Here is a 20,754-nt window from a genome sequence, read left to right on the forward strand (position 1 = left end):
CTCATAAGATTATAACGTGTGCTTACTTTAGAACAATGCACCCCACTCGCCTTCGTGTGTGCCCTTTCGAGCGACGACCAGGCGTTCGTGCAAAGCAGTCAGGGTTCTTTTAGCAAACCAAAGCTTGTATATGGTCAGCCGGGAAAATCCCGATTTTCACTCCTAGCATCGGCACCGGAAATTTCGTCCAATTAGCTTTTAGTTATAGCAGTGCGTAGGTGGAGGGTGATTGTCCCGAAAGTCAGATATAAAGAAACAGTCACCAGAAATGCAGCACTCACGTAATCAGTGTCCTCCTCCATATACGAGGCTTCGTTAATAAAGTTTAAAATTAACATATTCCAAACTGGTGTCGAATCAGGCGTAATATCACGACTATTTTTTTTTAACTGAATACATCTCAAATACGGAAGTAGTTCAAATTTACTATTACATCCAATTTCATTACTTAATTTATTAGAGGAAGAGTGCTAAAATCTATCACGTTGCAGTTCCTTGTAATCGATTCTGCATTCAAATAGTGTTCACTTTTTCCGTTGAAATTCAATTCCAACTGGACATGGTTAAAATTATCCGTCTCCGGTTTCAACTTTTATCGCTATAAAACGAAAATAATAACAGGTATGTAGCAGCTGTTGTTTTGTAAGTGATTAGTAATCCTGTTATTGGATTTTCATAGAGAAAAACTGTATAAGCTGTCGAGCAGCTCTTCTGCGATCGGGTCAGCGTCCGAACGATACGTTCTGTCTTCTTCCTTAGCTTTCTATTCAGAATAGAAGTGCTTCAAATTAACAAGTTTTTTCGACATTTATCTCTATAGAAATGAAAGAGTAACGGATAACTAGTAATAGATATTTGAGATAGATCTAGCGTCCAAGTAACAGATCCCTTCTTCGATTTTGTTAATATATGGGAACATATTGTTACAGATGTACTACCTCATGTTTGAATATAGAATTCGCATAATTTGGAAGTCGATTGTGAAACGATATTCACTTGTTTAATTTAGGTATTGTATAAAATGTTTAATCAACCCCACCAGGTTGATACTTTTAGCCATGCATAAAAAAGTTGTAGCAGCGTAACAGATAGTTGGCAGAAGTTACGTGAATGATTAATAAAAAATGTGCCACCTTCACACTTTCTTTTTTACTGGCATGAATTTTAACCTTTATCCTGATTTGAAATATTATTTTAGTACTAGGCACTGCTGTTATTTGTTCGTTTTCGAGCCAATATTTTATGTTTTAACCAGTACAAGATTTTACCATTCCGACATTTACGTTGGTTATTTCACACATTCCGCTAACACCGTATCAGTTGTTCATAAACGCAGATATTTTAAGAAGTTTGTAACATTTTGAACTTCTTCATTATACTTACCTTAGTGTAAACATAATGCTCGGCCGTTATTGTATATGTTGGTGATTCTACCTACCTGTACAATTGTGTAGGTCAGTGCAGAAAGAGTTAAAGAAGGTTATTAACAATCAGGAAAAAGACGTTAAATTTTGAATAACTTACGTAGCGTGAGATGAACGAAAAGAAATTTTACGTGCTATATATTTAGTTAACATTTACAATAAAAACATCACATTCTTACACAAATAATAAAATCGATATGTCTACGATAGCCGGGTCACGTCGCTTGCGTCACTAATATGCTTGTGAACTGTAAAACTTTTGTGAAATTTTGGTGTGTCAAAAGCGAAAAGATAATATTATAGGACATGATACTCTAAGAATGGGCTATAATGATCGAAGTTGGCATGGTTTAGTGTGGGATTATACCCAATCGAGAAGTTAAATTTATGAGGTATGGGACTTCGGGTTTGGTTAATCACTGGGTGAATGAGTTTCGTATATTCTTGAATGTATACTAAAATTAAAAGTGAAATATATATTTTACTTTTTAAGCTATTACTGCTAAAATTACACATTGAAAATTACTATGAAAACTTCAAATGAAGGTCACGTTTCTTGCAATTGAGTTACTCTTTCAGCCTTCATTCACAATTTTTCGAACGTATGTTCAGTATGTTGTACTTTCTTGTAAGCAGCGAAACAAACACCTGATCACGAGGGTGCTACCTCTGCAACAAAGTGTGAAGAAAACCAATGCTTAACTTCAACTTTGAAATTTCACAGATAGTACAGTAAATACAACCAGAACCAAGCTCATGCTTATTGTCCCTGGTTCAGGATTTGTGCAGGAACTTGATTTTAACTCGTACTTTATTGAGATGCGGACTAGTTTCAACACGCATTTATGCGAAGAAAACATATTTTGACTGGATTAGTATAAACAAAATGTATACTTTCTTCAAAATGCGATGGTAAAGTCGGGAAAAGATTTTCTTGAAAATTTATTTCATATGTTAATTATTATTATTATTTTGTTGTTTTTACGTTGTAAATGTTTATAAATGTCCAGTGTTCGTTACAACATTAGTCATATAGTATTACGTAATTCTATTCCTCCAGGTGTGTGTTTAAAGAAGGTATATTCTGTATGATGCCGTTAAAGGTACGTAGATATACTTAGTGAAGAGTGTCCGTAAGTGTTCTTCCCTGAGTATTGTATTGTAGTAACGCGGGAATAAAACAGGAAATATTACAGTGAATTATCGAGGAAAAAATAGTGATTCTTCGATATTTTTTCCCAAGAAGTAGGTAGATATACTTCTCCATATAAGTAAATTGCTCCATATAAGTAAAGAAGAACGTTCGGAAATGGTAAAGGCGTTGTGTGAATGAGAAATGATGAAAATACTTTCGCAGTAATTTTTTTAAGTCGTATACAACAAGCCTTTTTGCTGTTTTTGGCGTAGCTCTTGTTAAAACATCTAAAGAAGTTTATAAGTTGATTTGAAGTTTTCAGCCTAATTTCACAACATCCCCTTGAAAACGTAGTTTTTCTACATTTTTTTATGCTAGCAAAATTGTGATCACTTGAGTGCATCAGACAAAGCCTGATTAAGTTCTGTACATTGCATATTCATTTTATATCATATGGTAAATTTATGTATTATGAAATCTGCGAAAAATTGTCCTTTTTCATCTCGTAAGTCGTAGATAACATGCTCACTGGTATAGAGTAAAGATTTTTCATGATAAATTTCACCTCCCAAGCATAATCCACTCATCAGATACTCTGCTTTTACGTAAAATTTATAGCTTTTCTCTTATTCGTAGGATGTTCATTCTAGAGACAGTAACGTAAGAAAAGATGAAAAGTTTTCCTAATGAGATACATCATACATGTCTGGCTAATTCCAGACATGTAAAATTTAATTTCAATCGATTCAGTTATTTCTGTAGTTAATACCAGATTAGGTTGATGTCAATTTTTTTGTACTGAGGTATAATATGCAGATTGTTCGTCTTCTCACTCTTGAATGTTGTAATTCCGAGAACACTGCTGCTCCCGACACTTTTTTAAAAGTAAAAAAGCTATTGTGCCAACTGTCCTTTCTCTAACAGAAGAGACCACCTAGATTATAAGAGTTGACGTACGAATTTAATCCTCTTCCCTTCTTTATGATTCCCATTTGAATGAACGTAACGTAATAAAATGCCACTTAAATGTAGACGCTCAACATATTAAATTATTTATTTCAAACAGTTCAGCTGCCTGTATTTTGTAATGTGATGCATAACATATTTCTTCAATTTTTCGGTATTCAGAGTGTAGCATTTATCTTCGTACGCCCTATTTACTTTTAAAGTAAAAAACAATAACGACTAGAGTGTTTCACGATGCTAATAACACTCGAGAGGCATTGTTTGCAAAAACCCTGTAATAGCAAGATTCCAAACCCAATACATATTTCGATTTGTGCGAATGACATTACACCAGGTTATGATAAATTTAAATTCTATCTTTAGAGCACAAAGATAAAAGCACCAGTAATAATCTAGGAGTAACGAAGGTTTTAATGGTTGTCCACATTATCTTAACGTGGAATTCTGGAGTCGTTATATCATGTATTTCAAATAAATAGATAAAAATTACAAGAAATTGAAAAGTCTATGCTTCTCAAAAGTATTTATTTAATAAGAATGTATCAGATGTAACTACGTAGCTACATATCAATATACCCAAAATTTTACTATCTCAAGGTATCAGACTATATAAAATCGCAACTAGAAATTTGTATACTTACGGAAATCACGTATCTTGTGCAAAATTTTAAAAGTTTTTATATCGTCCCTTTCTTTCTTTGTAATCATAGCGACAGTTTTTTGTAGCTGCAATTGCAACAAGTTCTTCCGATTTTTAAATTTTCTGACACAAAAAGTAATGATATATAATTATTGTTAGTGACAACGGGTCTCTATTTTCACTTATAATAATGAAATGTTTATTCCACATAGCACAAAATAAGTATTTTGGTATGTACCAGCTTAACTCTGATATCGTATATATCGTGACGGACATAAGTCTTTGACCAGGTAATGGCGACTGCTTTGAAACAAATGCAGCTTATAATAATTAGGTCTTTCATATCTGTATTTTCATGTGCACAAGAAACATACTTCTGGGTCATGATCGCAGTGATTGATAGTGAGTGGTGGGTCGTAGTGTGTCATGGTGGTGGTGGGTCGCAGTGGGTGATATGCTGTTGACCCACGACCGACTGACCAGCCGATTCAATAAACAACTCCATCTGTGGCACTTCCCGGAATATCCGTACAGATTTTGGAAAAGTTCCAAACAATATGTAATGGTTACATTTTAGGTTAAGATATTGCTAGTCTACTGTTTCATCTTTGAATAGAATCGCGATTCGCCGTGTCTTTTTTCTACATATTTTTTCGTGAGGAACGTTAATGAGCAATATAAAATACAACTTTTTCGATTCGGATCGGTTTGGGTTAACAGCTTGAAAGTAAAATCCTTTAATGTCCAACGATTGTGCCTGTTAGGTAAAGGAAGACTATGATTAAAGCAAGTGAATTATGCTGGAGGAATTGGTGAAATGAGAAAGTGGGAGTATCCCGAGAAATCCCACGAGCACGATGTCAGTCTCAACCTTGCTTGCTTTGGGAACGAACCAGGCACCCCACACATCAGATGGTTTATTAGACGGGGTCTCACTTTCGATTCCCGATGGGAAAGCCTTTTAAATATTAAATGTCCTCGATGTATCTGTGTTCGTGTCCAGGTCGTTCAAGGTTATTGGAAACACCTGTAAAACAAGAATAACCGAATATAATAAAGATCAGTTACGGAGATACTTTGGGTCTTTTTTAAATATAATCTTGAATTCACTGGACTACGCTATGTTATCTTGACCAAAATCAGTGATTAATGGTTAATAAAAATTATGAATCGTAAACGTTTGCAATTCGCTACATAGCAACTCTTACACAAAAGAGCAATTCGCTACATAGCAACTCTTACATAAAAGAGCAATTCGCAACTCATTTAAAAGAGTGGTCATAGGGTAGTGGCTTGATCATTCGCTGAATGTTAATATTTCTGATGTATAATAAAATGAAGAATTGTCAATTTCTCTTGTTCTTACAAGTTAGAGTTGAAACGACTTCTTTCACAGGGAAAACTAATTACATGACGTCACAATCTCGATTTCTACTGTCTTAAAACATCGCTTATTTCGAAAACAATTCATGAATACAAATGGGTCATTCTTCAGGCCTATGAGTCATAAAATTGCCTGAATTGTTACTAACTGTTCTTCTACTCTTACTAGAAACAATAATAATGTTTCCCTTCTCTATTTTCAGCACGTTCCATATATTCGTTCAAAAAAATTGATTAATAGTAACTATTGTTTTTTGTATGTTTTGATGATATTTCAATATAATCGCAAACATAATCCAACGTCTTTTACTCAAATAAAGGGTGTTACTTCGAAAGGGTATCGTGATGGAGACAAATCCTACTTAGCTTCTGTTAAGGCATCCGAAGTTTCGAATTTCATATTGTCCAGTAGCTGACACCTTTTTCCTCTCTTTGCAAAGTATCTCTTATAACTCAATTCCTCCTTACAGAGTGTCCAAAGAATTTATTTTCATTTTCGTAATTTCAGTGTGCTTATTTGCATTGCAGTAGGACGCAATATTAAGGTACCAAATTTTCAGTAATAATAATAATGTAGATAAGAAATTCCGTACGAGGACACATTGTATTAAGCCTGTAGAATCGCCTGTAACGTTAGCCAGAAGTTACAATATAGTCGGGAGTAAAGAGAAGTGTCAGGACCATCAGGACATACCCTCTCCATACGTCCCTACAACTAGCTAAATGTTATAACGGAAAGCTTCAAGACAAATTTCGTGTAGAAAGTAGGGATTCTGAACTCACAAGAACCGTAAGAAAATTTGTTTTTAAGTAATGGTTATGCCGGCTAAGCTACAGAAGACGTCGATGATGAGAACGAAAGAAATATTCGAATAAGGAAAGTGGGAGGAAGCGGATCACGGAGAAAACCAAAACTGAACTGTGTTTGTTCAGCACGATACTCACTAGGCAGGAGTTCGGTGAAAAAGGTTGAACCATTAAATTTACACTTCAGTAATAATAATAATAATAATAATAATAATAATAATAAAAAATATTAATGGTATTAAAAGTTTTAAAGTTGCTCTAAAACTTGGCAAAACTTACTTAAACGTAGATGTTTCGGGGAAGGGGATCCGTACCTTCGTGAGACATTTCTACAGGTACTCAAATTTAATCGCAAATTTTCCGCTAAAGTTTCCTGTAGAGAATATTCTATTGCACACGTTGTCTCGAAAAGGTTTATCGCATTCTTTATTGGTGTTTTGAGGCAAAAATTTTCGAAGTCCAACTTCGGGTATCTTCGGAAAAAGTAAACCAGGTTCGAACCTCCAAGCCAGCCTTTGCAATCTGGAAAAAGTTTGCAGATGTGTTTTTCTTCTTTTAAATATAATAATACTTGTTACCAAGTGTAAAAAAAAGCAACATTGATTGAAATACTTAATGATACAATATTTCGAAACCTTGTATTAATGTCAGCACGTGCTTGTTTGTCATTTAGCTCTCCATACGTTATGGAACATTTAGATACGTAAAAAGAATCTTTCCATATGTAAAAGAATGCTCAAGGTTAAGACAGAATATAATTATCCCGTGAGTACTAAAATAAAAGTCAAATTACAACAGAAACAGCGTTTGTAGTGGATATGAATGTCATAATTATCTTGAACCTTTATACGTCGCTAGAAGCATGATTCTAGGAGTCCTTGTGGTAGCTCACTGGTAAGTTACCAGATTTCAAATCATACGGTTATGAGTTCAATTCCCATCTGGGTCAATGCTTTTTTAAAAATTATATTTTTCGCAATGCATGAAAAATTATATAAAATAATTACATTAAAATACATCAGATGTATATATATAACATAATCATTGCAGAACATAGTAATTATTATGTATAAATATAAAGTCTGAGATCATTTTCACAATAGGTCGGTATTATATATGAGAATGTTAAATGCAAGTTAGGAAAATCGTTTAATAGCAATAAATAAATTACGTAGTGTATTTATTTGCAGCTATTTGTCATACAGATGTAACTTCTCAATATTCTCAATACAGCATGGCATTTACATTCGTGAAATACAGTATATTCCTACGGATATAGAAAGTGTATAAACAGAGTATCCTAAGTCGGATCCTGCTTCAAGACACATAACTTTTCCCGGTCCCCTTAACGTCACGGGAAGAACACAAATTCTCTTTAGAACGGAATGTCGGAACTTAGAGTCTCATTCGAATACGCTGAATATGCTTTTGTATATTCATCTCTTGCTCTCTCGCTTTGTTTATGTGTGTGTATATGTTGCGGAATATCCCAAGTTGAATACAACATTTGCAAAGTATATGAGCATCAGTGTCATGGAGTACCGGAAATTGAAAGTCGTGTTTTTTGAGGTTCGATTTGCGTGTTTATGTTAGCTCACTGGTGCAGTAAGGGGCTTGTTAATGAGGTCGTCTTGAGTTCAAAGCCTGCAGAGAATTATCATTTTTTTGTTAGTAGAATTACACAGAAATCGGATATAAGGAGTGGTTTACTTCTAGTAATATTTTCAGAAGCGTTTTGGTTGCCCTAAAAAGGGTTGTTTTCGGGAGGTAATTCGGGGACATTAATATTGTGTCCAAGACCCTTCTGAATTTATTACACACCCCATTCTTCTGGGCATGGAATCTATTAAATGGATGGCAAATCTATCTCCTTCCCCTACCTCCAGCCATGCTCCGGAAACAAGATGCCACAGGTCATCCTGAGTTCTTTGTGGATCTGCCTCAGGCCAACTGTCCCTTAGACTACGCTTCACTTCTGCCCACATATTTTTTATGGGATTGAGATCTGCTCCACGAGGCGGCCAGTCAATTAAATCATCTCAGGCTGCCCTATGAACCATTCCTGAACCATACGAGAAGTATGTATTGGCGACTGGTCCTGCTGGAACTGAATTACACCTTCAGGCTGAAATACTCGTACAGATGGCACCATGATACTACTCATAATGTCTAAGTACTGAGTACTGTCCAGATGTCCTTCAATTCTGTGAAGCTGTCCTGCTCCGCGACTGGAAATCCAACCCCAACAGGAAATAGATACATGGCCACTGCAATAACAAGCAGCCACATAGCCAGGGTCATATCGGGTGCCTCTCGGACGATACACAAAACGGCGTCCCTCATTTGATGCTGTGAATATGGATTCATCTGAGAAAACTACGTTTTCCCAATTGCGACCCACATTCGCCTGTGCAAACGCACGACGGTAAATTTTGTGGTCGTCTGAGAGTTTTTCCTTCACGGCAGCAACACGGCCACGTAACCCAGCATGACGAAGCCTTCACAGAGCTGTATGCTTCCTACCAGGAAAAAGAGAAGCTTCCCTTAGCTGTCTAGACGTCCTTAGTGGGTCTAACCGAGATTCGTTTACTAATCTCGCATCTTCGGCTTCGGTCGACACATGCAAACGACCAGGAGATCGTAAATCACCAGTCTGACGTGTAGCACCATATTTCCGAATCCATCGCCTTCCTGTAGAGGCCGGAACACACTCGCCTGCTAGCTACAGTTGGAGAATAGCCTTCCAACTCTCATAAAGTAATTACTGCTGTACGTCCATCCATAGTTACCAATGCTCTGAGCTGTGAGCAGGAAGCAATAGGTAAAAGCTAGTACCTGACGTGTGATTGGTTACTTCCAAGACACGCCTATTGTGGGGAACGACTTGGTCAACGACTCGCGAAAGAAATCTGAAAATGGTGCGCCGTAATAATAATATTAAAAACAGTTTTTATAAACGAATATTAATACATACGAAAAGCTGTTTAAAGAATGAATTGTTATACTGACTTTACACGTATAAAAACATATACCATATACCAAACAGATTGAGCGATATGATAATAGCTGTATTCAGACGAACACTTTCGAAGTCCAACTTCGAGTATCTTCTGAAAACAGTAAACTAAAGCTGCTGGTTCGAACCTCCAAGCCAACCTTAGCAATCGGGAAAAAATGTACAGATATGTTTTTCCTTCTGTTAAATATAATATGACATGTTGAAATGGTATGTGTAGAAAAAAACGTGAAATTCATTGAAATACTTAATGATACAATATTTCAAAACTATATATTCACACTCTCGTTTCGTCATTGTGATTTCCATACGGAAAAGAGCATTTACGTATGAGCTCAGTTATATTTCAGAAGCAGCTTCCGAAAAGCGGTCATGTTAGTGGTACACCCCCGAGCGTTTAAATCGTGAGTTCGATACCCGTTCAGGTGAGATTCTTTTATGATATTCTACTTTCCTCAATGCATGAAAATTATGTAAAATAATTACATTACAATTCATCAGTTGTATATATCAGTTGAATATATCAGTTGAACATATATATTCATATCATTTCACGACACAAGCAATTCTTATCTTTAAAGTATAACATTTGAGATATTGACAGAACGTCGGTATGTTATATGTAAATATTAAATACAAATTAAGAAAATCGTGTAATAGCAATAAATAATTTATGTAATGTATTTATTTGCAGCTATTTTCATACGCTGGTAACTTCTCAATATTCGCATTACAGCATTTAGGTAGAGCATATCAAAAATCGGATCGTGGTTCAAGAGAAAAAGACTAGCTAACCCCAAACTGTCACGTAAGAAATTCACGAATCGCAAAAGTAAAGTGAAGGGATTGAGAACGGTAATACCTTAAACGCTCTCTCTGAACTCTCTCTTATCTGCATTTATACATATAAGAGTATGTATGTATGCTCCAACATAACTCATGTATGCCTAGAGCAGGGTCTCTCAACCTGGGAGTCGTGGCCCCTAGGGAGTCGCGAAGATAAGCGGAAGAGATAAATATAGTTAGAATCTCTAATACCGGAAACTAAATATTATTTTGAATTTTGTTCTGATAGGCATACTTTTATTTTTTATACATACTGTAAAGAACAATAAAAAATAAGTCTACTGAACATTTTCAAAGGGTGCAGAGTTGTTTAAAAATGAATTGAAATGAAAGAGGTATGATATGAAATTAATGAGAACTGTATATAGAAATACTAGAAAAATACACATGCAACAAAACCTGCACATTGAAATACAATTAAAATTGAAACCTAATGAGATACATAAGCATGGTGTAATTTCACTAGTTCAGCAATGCCCGGTTTAATCTTCATGACGAACATTATGAAGCCATTTTCAACTGATTTCTTGTCTTTGTTTTAATGTTTACCATAAAAAAAACTTTCGCATAAGTACGATGTAGCAAATAGAATTATTAATTTTAAAGCAGCAGATACCAGACCAGGATAATCTTCTCTCCTCATCAGGCAGAACTTGTCCAAGTCTTCCTTACAGAAAACGAGTTGCAAAGACTTGTAACATGATCATTCTATTCTTTGGTCAAGAAGTTGTGGGTTTAGATCAGATACGTTAATGGCCTCTTCAACGAAGGAGTTTAACATCCATCTTGAACCAGCACCTTCGTCGTTAGGAATATAGATATTACAGTTACTGTATCCACTGTCAATGCCGGGCGCCGAAAAAAGGGGGCACAAATTTCGGAGGAAGTGTGTTACTCATGTTAGGAAAGTGCATGTGCACATGTATAAAATAGAAGGAAAAACGTAATAAAATGTGCTCAAAATCAAGGAAAGGCAGGGTTTACTTTTGAAAATTTTATTGAGCTTCGTGCCAACCATGGTGGCGCTTCGCAGCTAGTCTTTCGACCTCACTCGTATGTACGGAGATCGTCGTATACTCTCGCCCCGAGCGCTGATTTTCCATGCCACGGCACTGTTCACTATAAACAAGAAATGGATTCTACTATTATAGAAATAGGTATGTTAAAAATTCCACACAAGCTTATTATAAAACAAATTATAAAAGGGTCGCTGGCAAGAGGATGTGATAAAAGGGGATCGTGATAGGAATTAGATTGAGAACCACTGGCCTAGAGTAATTTTAACCACATTTCTTTTAGTCTGAAAAAGAGTGCTGTCGAGTTACCTATGGTGAATGGGAGGGGGATATATATAAAAGATTGCTAGAAAATGATCGGTATTAGTGTCGAATTCATAGTTTTCGGGGTCGCTTAGATAAATAGTGTGACTTTCGATTTCGCTTAACTCCGATTAAGCTCTCAGTAGTAGGGATGGGCACGAGCGATTTTTCTTTGAAACTCGGCGCGAAAAATATCCTCCAACTCTACTCGGATTAGAGTCGAGTCGAACCAAAACGAGCCAAATCCTTTGTGTAGTCATACCTAGAAAATACATAGACAATATAATTATTCTATTATCAATTATACTACTATTGCTACAAATAATAATAATAATAATAATTATTATTATTATTATTATTACAACACCGTGTATAAACATGAACGATATATGGTTAGTAAAGGAATACTAAAAGCTATTTGACTGCCGACGTCGGTAGTCATGAAGTCTACAAGGCAAAGACATCGTTCATTACCCTAAGCTGTAAGCGTCGGTGGACTACAGATGGTCAACTATTGGTCTCTCGCCAAAAATTGGTGGCCCCGCAGCGACAAACCGCGGTGGCCCCAGTAACATTTTAAAAACTTTACTACCAGCGGCAGAGACGCGATGAAACGACAACGAACCACAAATTACTCTCTTAAAATACGTTAAAATGCCTATATGTGTGATTTGTTTATATTTAGGTGAGTCAAAAAGACAATACAAATACCCCGGGGTGGACGCAAACTATCAATATTATGATTACTAGGCACGTGTTCTTCTGTCTTCCCCACGGAAACGATCTTAAAAAGTTTCCTTGTTGAAGGATAAATCATTGAGGTCTTAATTTAGCCAGTCAGACAAAGCCCTACATCTCGAGTTCTAGGAGGTGATACCGTGAACCGTTTCAGATTTATTGCTTTCTGGTGGGGTACTATCTAAATTTGAGCATAATAGCCGACATGCATCTTCGGTGCCTCTTATCTTTTGTACAATTTTAACCAGAGATGGTGTGGATCAATGAAAATTTGATCCACGACCCACCATGGCCCACTATCACCCACCACCCAAATGACCCTTTGGCCCACTCTGACCCATCATCCATCGTGATCCACTCTGACCCACCACCAACTATGAACCATTCTGAACCTTTGCGTCCAACTCAGACTCACCAACACCCATCGACATCAACTCAGACCCATGATACACGTCCTCTTCTCCGTTGACTAAAGAGGTTACACTTATAATAAAACAAGACTGTGAAATTGTCACTTATCGGAGTTTGAATTTCTACCGTCAGTGGCTCAAGAACTTCTCTGTTACAATACTGGTGGATCTGACCTTTACGATATATAATGGCAAAGTGTTTCTCATCTTCCGAATTAAAATGAATTTAAATTTATCATATATGATTACGGTATATCTTTTTTTGCCTTACAGACACATTTCAGTAGAAAATGGGATGAAATTTGAAAGTCTCAAATCAAGGAAAAGTAGACCAACGTAAAAAAGAAAGAATAACTAATTTTCTACATAATTAAGCACCTGGAGTGCCACTTTTTATCTAATCCACCCCGAAAATTATGGATTCGACACTAATGTCGATCTTTTTTTTTAAAATAATTTTGATGTCAGCCCCTTTCATTTCTCCTAGGAGAGCAAACGGATACTGCCACCGTTAGGACTAAATTTGGTCTTAAATGACATTAAAATTTCTACTAATTAATTTAGCGGCCAGTGTTGCATTTAAAAGCTCGGCGCCCCTACGCATTTCTGCTCTCGGCGTCCCCAACAACTACATATTTTTCCGTCCTTTCATACCTAATTTAAAAATAAAACAATTCAAATATGCTTAATTAGTGAATTTATTACAGTTAAATACCACTCACTACACGCTACAGCTAGAACTACGTAACAAAAAATAACAAATGTGAAACATGTTCTGAATTATTTTTAGATTTCTTACGCTATTATTAAACATATTAGAATAGTAAAAGAGGATTGTTCATGAAATAGTATATTTGCTCTTGATTTTTAACTTTTTCATATGAAAAAATTAAAATATTATTCAAGTTTGAACTTTGCACTGTGGAAAATGTTGCCCTCTAGGCAATGTGGACTAATGTTGACTAATGGGAAATGTGGCACTGTTAGCGCCGCTGAAAACTTACGATTCGATTCTAATATCGGTTGATTTCGATATTTTTATGTCGCTACGTAACCACGCGGGGTGTTAATGGGAGCTTAATTGGACTTGTATTGAAAGTAAAACTATCACCTAAGCGACCACGAAGCTATGGATTCGATACTAATATCGACCCGTTTCTAGCATTTTTGATATGTATCCCGACAGTACTCTTTTCCAGACTGTAAGAAATAAAGTTAAATTTCCGCTAGATATATCAGAATTATGTTGAAACACACACATACATCCACTTTCATATTCTGTATAAATACAGAGTGAGCGAGCGAGCGAGAGAGAGCGACTCAAGACATCACCACTTCCACATTGCAAAAGCATATATCAGGAATTGAATTGAAAATCTATGTAAAGACTTTCTGCTGTGGCATGCTTCATAAGGACAACTCCAGTCTGCTCACGTGACCTTTGGGGTTCAGGAATTTCTTGCAAGTGTTGCGACTTTGTATTCTCTGTTTAAACCCTCGGTTTATGCATCGAATAATTTTTCAAGAACATAAATGACATGCTGTATAATGAATGTTGAGAATTACTCTCTATATGGCAAATAGCTGGAAATAAATAAATGCACTACATGATTTATATATTGCTATTGAACGAGTTTTTTAACTTGTATTTAACGTTCTCATATATATAATACCGACCTACTGTGAACACCTACCTATTTCAGATGTTATATTTTAAACATAATAATTACTATATTCTGCAATGATTATGTTATATATATACAACTGATGTATTTAATGTCATTATTTTATATAACTTTTCATGCATTGCGGAAAATATAATTTTTAAAAAAAGCATTGACCCAGATGTGAATCGAACTCACAACCTTATGATTTAAAATCCGACAGCTTACCAGCGAGCTACCACAAGGACTTCTAGAATCATGCTCCTAGCGATGTATAACGGTTCTCAAGAAAATTAGGACATTCAAATACACTACAAACGCTGTTTTTGTTCTAATTTGACTATTATTTTAATACTCAGGCGATAATTATATTCTATGTCTCAACTTTGAGCATTCTTTTTCATATGGAAAGATTCGTTTACATATCTAAATGTTCCATTACGTATGGAGAGCTAAATGACAAACAAGCATGTGCTGACATTAATACAAGGTTTCCAAATATTGTATCATTAAGTATTTCAATCAATGTTGCTTTTTTCAACACTTGATAACAAGTCTTATTATATTTAAAAGAAGAAAAACACATCTGCAAACTTTTTCCCGATTGCAAAGGCTGGCTTGGAGGTTCGAACTTGATTTACTATTTTCCGAAGATACCCGAAGTTGGACTTTGAAAATTTTTGTCTCAAAACACCAATAAAAAATGCGCTCAACCTTTTCGAGACAAGGTGTACGTTTTCAGGAAAATAACTGTAATAAAAAGAACTGAATATCATTGAACACTAACGGTTATAATAAACTAACATGTGCAGTTTGCAGATGTAATTCTATAAGCTTTGCTACAAAAATATATACACAGACCATAATTCAGTGAGCACTGAAATACAAGGTAACAAAATAATATATAAGATTCAGTCTACAGAGCAATTGTTACCTAAAGAGTAGCATATACTCTTTCGAGAATTGAGATGAGACGAGCAATGTTTACGATACTTTTCGTCTCGTCTCGATTCTCATCTCCAAAGCGTGACGATATTGTGAGTTAGCCTTGTCCCGTCTCGAATTAAAATGTTAAGCCTCATCCCGATTTTGTTCGGTATGTTTTAGAATCGAGATGAGAAATTCCCCTTTTACTGGGCAACATTAGACAAAACCGAAATTTTTTTTTGCCTAATGTCACGTTCTGCTTCTAATGGTATGACCCGTGCGATAATAAGTTTTTATTGTTTAAATATTTCACGAGATAATTATTATTATTACTAGTATTATTCCTGAAAATTTGATAGTTCAAGTATTGAAACAAACAAGTATTCAAATATTTGAATGTAATGAAATGTCTGTCATTGCCGATCAATCGCAATCAAAATTCCTAAAGTACAGAAAAAAAAGTTGCTCGACGTGTATTTGGTGGTAGAACCTCCAGATTACTGGTCAAGCTTCTAGACCACTGAACCAGGAACACTACGCTGTAAACGATTCGTCTTTAGTCTGGTTATGTTAAGTCTCTCTGCTTCAGCTTGTAAAGTTGTATGTTACTTTTTTCTTCGTTTCGAAACGTCTTTCGTTTCCCACTTATGATGATATAAGTGAATAATCTTCGGTACTGTTTATAATAATAAGTTTTTCTTAACGGTTTAAGAGTTTAAGAGTTTAAGAGTTTAAGAGTTTTTCTTAAACCTTTGGTTCACAACTTTGTTTTTTCTTCACACGAAACTACAGATATGACAGATTTAATTCTAATACTCTCCATTTGTTTCAAAGGAGTCGCCATTACATGGTCAAAGACTTATGACCGCCACGATATAAATGATTGTTCAATTTGATATAATGAAAAAACTACAGCCTCTTATTTTGAAAGTACAGAGATATGGAGACTTCTCATTGGTACTCCATTTCTTATTTCTACAATATTTCATGTAATAAAACAAATTAAGCGTAATTTTATCATGAAATAAAGCGAAAAATTACCTTTTTTTTTTTTTTGCTACTTAATCGTTATCTCCAATCACATTTCTTTGTTTGTTGAATATGTTACAGGCCCGATAACGTATTTGCTTCCCACGGAGAAGAGAATACGTTTATTATAAAGAAAGCCATTTCTCATTCAGATGAGGAACGTCATAGTTCGACGCAGTTTGGCAAAGGATTTCATCGATCACGTTTGTCAACACATACGCTGACACAGGAATGTGAAAAGCGTCAAACGTACCAAAACAGTGATAATCGCTTTAGTCAAAGTTCAACTTTGTCAAGCGGTAAGTTAGTTCATAAAGGTGAGAAATCCCACATCTGCGGAGTATGTGGAAAGGAATTTCGTGAATGCTCAAGTTTGGCTAAGCACATGTTAATCCACACAGGAGAAAAACATCACATTTACCAAGAGTGTGGTAAGGCATTTAATCAAAGTTCACATTTGGCTAGCCACATGTTAATCCACACAGGAGGAAAACATTACACATGCCAAGAGTGTGGTAAGGCATTTAATCGACGTTCACATTTGGCTAGACACATTTTAATCCACACAGGCGAAAAATCTTACATTTGCCAAGACTGTGGTAAGGCATTTAATCAAAATTCAACTTTGGCTAGACACATTTTAATCCACACAGGCAAAAAATCTTACACATGCCAAGAGTGTGGTGTGGCATTTAGTCTACGTTCAAATTTGGCTACACACATTTTAATCCACACAGGCGAAAAATCTTACACTTGCCAACACTGTGGTTTGGCATTTAATCGACGTTCACATTTGGCTAGACACATGTTAATCCACACAGGAGAAAAACATCACACTTGTCAAGAGTGTGGTAAGGCATTTATTCGACGTTCTAATTTGGCTAGACATATGTTAATCCACACAGGAGAAAAACATCACACTTGTCAAGAGTGTGGTAAGGCATTTATTCGACGTGCTGATTTGGCTAGACATATGTTAATCCACACAGGAGAAAAACATCACATATGCCAAGAATGTAGTAAGGCATTTAGTCGACGTTCAAATTTGGCTACACACATGCTAATCCACACAGGAGAAAAACAACACACTTGCCAAGAGTGTCGTAAGGCATTTAATCGACGTTCAAATTTGGTTAAACACATGTTAATCCATACAGGAGAAAAAAAACATTACATATGCCAAGAGTGTGGTAAGGCCTTTAATCAACGTTCAGATTTGACTAAACACATGTTAATCCACACAGGAGAAAAACATCACACTTGTCTAGATTGTGGTAAGGTATTTATTCGACGTTCTGATTTGGCTAGACATATGTTAATCCACACAGGAGAAAAACATTATACATGCCAAGAGTGTGCTAAGGCGTTTAGTCGACGTTCAAATTTGGTTAGACACATTTTAATTCACACAGGACAATAATCTCAAGTGCTTAGAGTGTAGGAAAGCATTTACTGGCAGTTCACATTTGGCAAATGGCAATATTAAAACACACATTTCAATAACCAAACACATGCAAATGGTGGTGAATAGGATTTAGTTTGGAATGAGCTTTGGCAAGACATGTAACAAGACATAGAATATAGAAAGGGATTTGACGCACTCACAAGATGTTAAGTCAAGTTTTGAAAAAAAAAGTTAAATTCACGATAAATATCCTACAAAGCAGGTCTGCAATAATATTAAATATTAATGGAAACAATAAGTCTTTCAAATGATATACCTCCCCTTTGTTAAGGAATGTGTTTTGGAAGACAAGTTTTAAGTTCGTAATTTGGGCGCAGATATTACGGCAAATTTGTTCCGCATCTACTCTACGATCTGCGCTTCTGCCTTCCCCTCACAGGAATTGCAGCATAGTGAAAAAGTGGCTGACGCCGAGGAAGATTCGAGTGACGATTCCTCAAGTGAATGTTTATCTGAAAATAATGACTCCAAATATACCCCTTCTTAAGTCTTCATATATGTATTGGAGTTAAGGGTAACATGTTTAAGCGACATCGATAATGAGGGGCACCTTCCTCATCAGCTACAAGTGTAGATCCAGCGGATAAACATGTTCCATGTCTATTCCAACACTAGGGCCTTCTGGACCGTCTGCGATTTGGCCGCATCTTGCTGGCCGATACATAGTTGCGCAGGTCCTTTTTCACCGCATATATTTATATTTCACAAGATTATTTTTTCATGCTCATTGACGGAAACTGGGCAAATTGAAGAAAAGTAGCGGTCAAAAATCAAGTCGTCCTCCCTTTCACATGAGTTAAATTGATCAGACGAACTTCACGCAAGAATCGCATTAAGATTGTATGTGTCAAAAGAAGACTCACTAATAATAGTGAACATGATTTCACTCCAGTTGTTACGTCTTTGATTTTAAAGCGACTTTAACGGCAGTCATATCTAAAGTGTTAGTGACATTAACGGAACTCATGGTGTATGTTCGGAAAGAGTTTGTGTACCAAAATTTCGGTACACAGTATCTTCCACTCTTTTTCGCTCACTGTCGTTTCTGAAGCGCGAGATGATGTAAAGTGAATGTGCATGTGGGTTGTTGAAAATAAAGTTCGTAGCTAAGTTTCGTATTCCTTACCTATTTTTTATTGTGTACTCAGAAGTTGTTGAGTATACTGACTTACCAACTTTTCACTCCTTTTATAAGAAAAGTTGTTAAATCAGGTTTTAAACTTTATTCTAAACCGTTGTTTACCTTATAAGTATCTGGTACTGTAAGACATCGCATTCCTGTCAAAACGAACCAGCACACAATTTTAGATCATTGAATTGATATATCGCTATTACAACATATTTCTATAAAATTTAAAGCGTGATCCTGTAAAATCTAGCAATAATGAGTTAGCAACTTCTGATTCTAGTGCGTCATTTGATTTGCGTTCAAACTTGGCAAGACAAATTTTAATATACACAAGTAGAAAACTACACATACGATGAGTTTAGAAAAGTATTTGGTGTATGTTCAAGTTTGGCAGGACATTTAATACAGAGATAAAAATCTCACACGCATGCCAACACACAGTATAGAATATATATATATATATATATATATATATATATATATATATATATGGAGCTCACATTTTGCAATACATATGTTAAAACACACAGGAGAAAACATTATTTAAAAAAAGTGTTCTAAGTGTGTAGAAATGACTTAATTAAAGTTTATATTTTGCAACAGATATATTAATACAGATGGGGAGGATCTGCTCGTGTGAAGACTATGAAGAATGGTGTAATCGAAGTTCAATTTTTGGGGAAACATGCTATCTCATACAGGTAAAAGATGGCTATGCATAATTGTGAAAACCGTTTACATGAAGTCCACATTTTGTTAGTAAAAAGATATTGTAAGATATGTGAAACAATTTACTGAAAAATAATGGTTGTACATAAAATTGTATTGTCAAGTTACACACGTGATATAATATACAAATGCGAAACATCTTAGTTGTCAAAAGTTCGCGATAAAATTCGTTAAATATCTCGTTCTTTACCTTGATCCGCTCACGTACTGCCAATTCACGTTTCCGCTCGCGACGACGTCAATTCGGCCGTCATCGATAAATCACATTTTTCAGCACTGTGCATGATGCAAAGTGTATGTTTTGGCGCATTTAGGTTTCTTAAATTAAGAGAAATCATTGTTGACCAAAAGTATACTTTTCATTTAAATTAAATTACAACACTGCTAAATATGAGTGAACACACTGAACAAAACACAAAAGAACAGAATACAACCTAATCAACATCCATGTCACTGAGCTAGCTGTGATAATGTTGATATTTATTGCAGGGAGCAGTAATCATTAAGTGCTTCTTGCACATGTGTTTCCACAATATGTAGATTAAACGCGGGTTCAAAGTTAATCAACATCCACGTCACTGCCCTCTTTCTGAGTTTGCTGGCATGTATTGCAAGTAGTACTAATTGTTGACTGCCTTCTGAACACGTTTTTCCCACAATCATTACATTCAAGGCAAGTTCTGTTTTCTCTTCATCCGGAGATGTAGCAAATATCTTTTTGGATTGGTTAGTCCGGTTCATCATCTGTAGTTTGATTTCTGTATAGTGCCAAGAACAGGAGGTTTTTTTTTTTTTAAATTGAGATTTCAGAACGAGCTTTCAGGTTTTCATTTATTAGTTCTAATGCTAACTCATAGATATGGTCTTCTTTTATTATTTTTGATGTTAGGGATGTTAAAAATGAAACAGCGACTGAGAAATAATGAAAGTTTTACTTACACTTTATGCAAATGGGAAACAAAAAAAATCCCGTTTTGGCTGTCTCTGACGGCAGATGGGCCATCCACCTTCCAATACCAACTTTAAGATTGTACTGAACCGGAAGTAATGTCTTTGATAATTTTCTCGTACAGAGTGATATAGTAGATAGCGAATCTCAGTTCTGGGCCAAAACTCAATGCTAACAC

General features: G+C 35.6%; 1 protein-coding gene across 1 annotated transcript in view; it reads left to right on the forward strand.

Moving 5' to 3' along the window:
- LOC145676487 (uncharacterized) overlaps positions 1 to 19,680 on the forward strand; it is a 32,938-nt gene extending 13,258 nt beyond the window's left edge. The window contains exon 2 of the mRNA XM_081747293.1: positions 16,386 to 19,680. Coding sequence (XP_081603419.1) covers positions 16,386 to 17,724 — 1,339 coding nt within the window. The 3' untranslated portion in view covers positions 17,725 to 19,680. The remainder of the gene's footprint in view (positions 1 to 16,385) is intronic.
- The last annotated feature ends 1,074 nt before the right edge of the window (positions 19,681 to 20,754 follow it).

The sequence above is a fragment of the Thermobia domestica genome, unplaced genomic scaffold (assembly GCF_964235325.1).
Source record: "Thermobia domestica unplaced genomic scaffold, izTheDome1.hap1.1 HAP1_SCAFFOLD_165, whole genome shotgun sequence".
In the NCBI taxonomy this organism is placed as follows: domain Eukaryota; kingdom Metazoa; phylum Arthropoda; class Insecta; order Zygentoma; family Lepismatidae; genus Thermobia; species Thermobia domestica.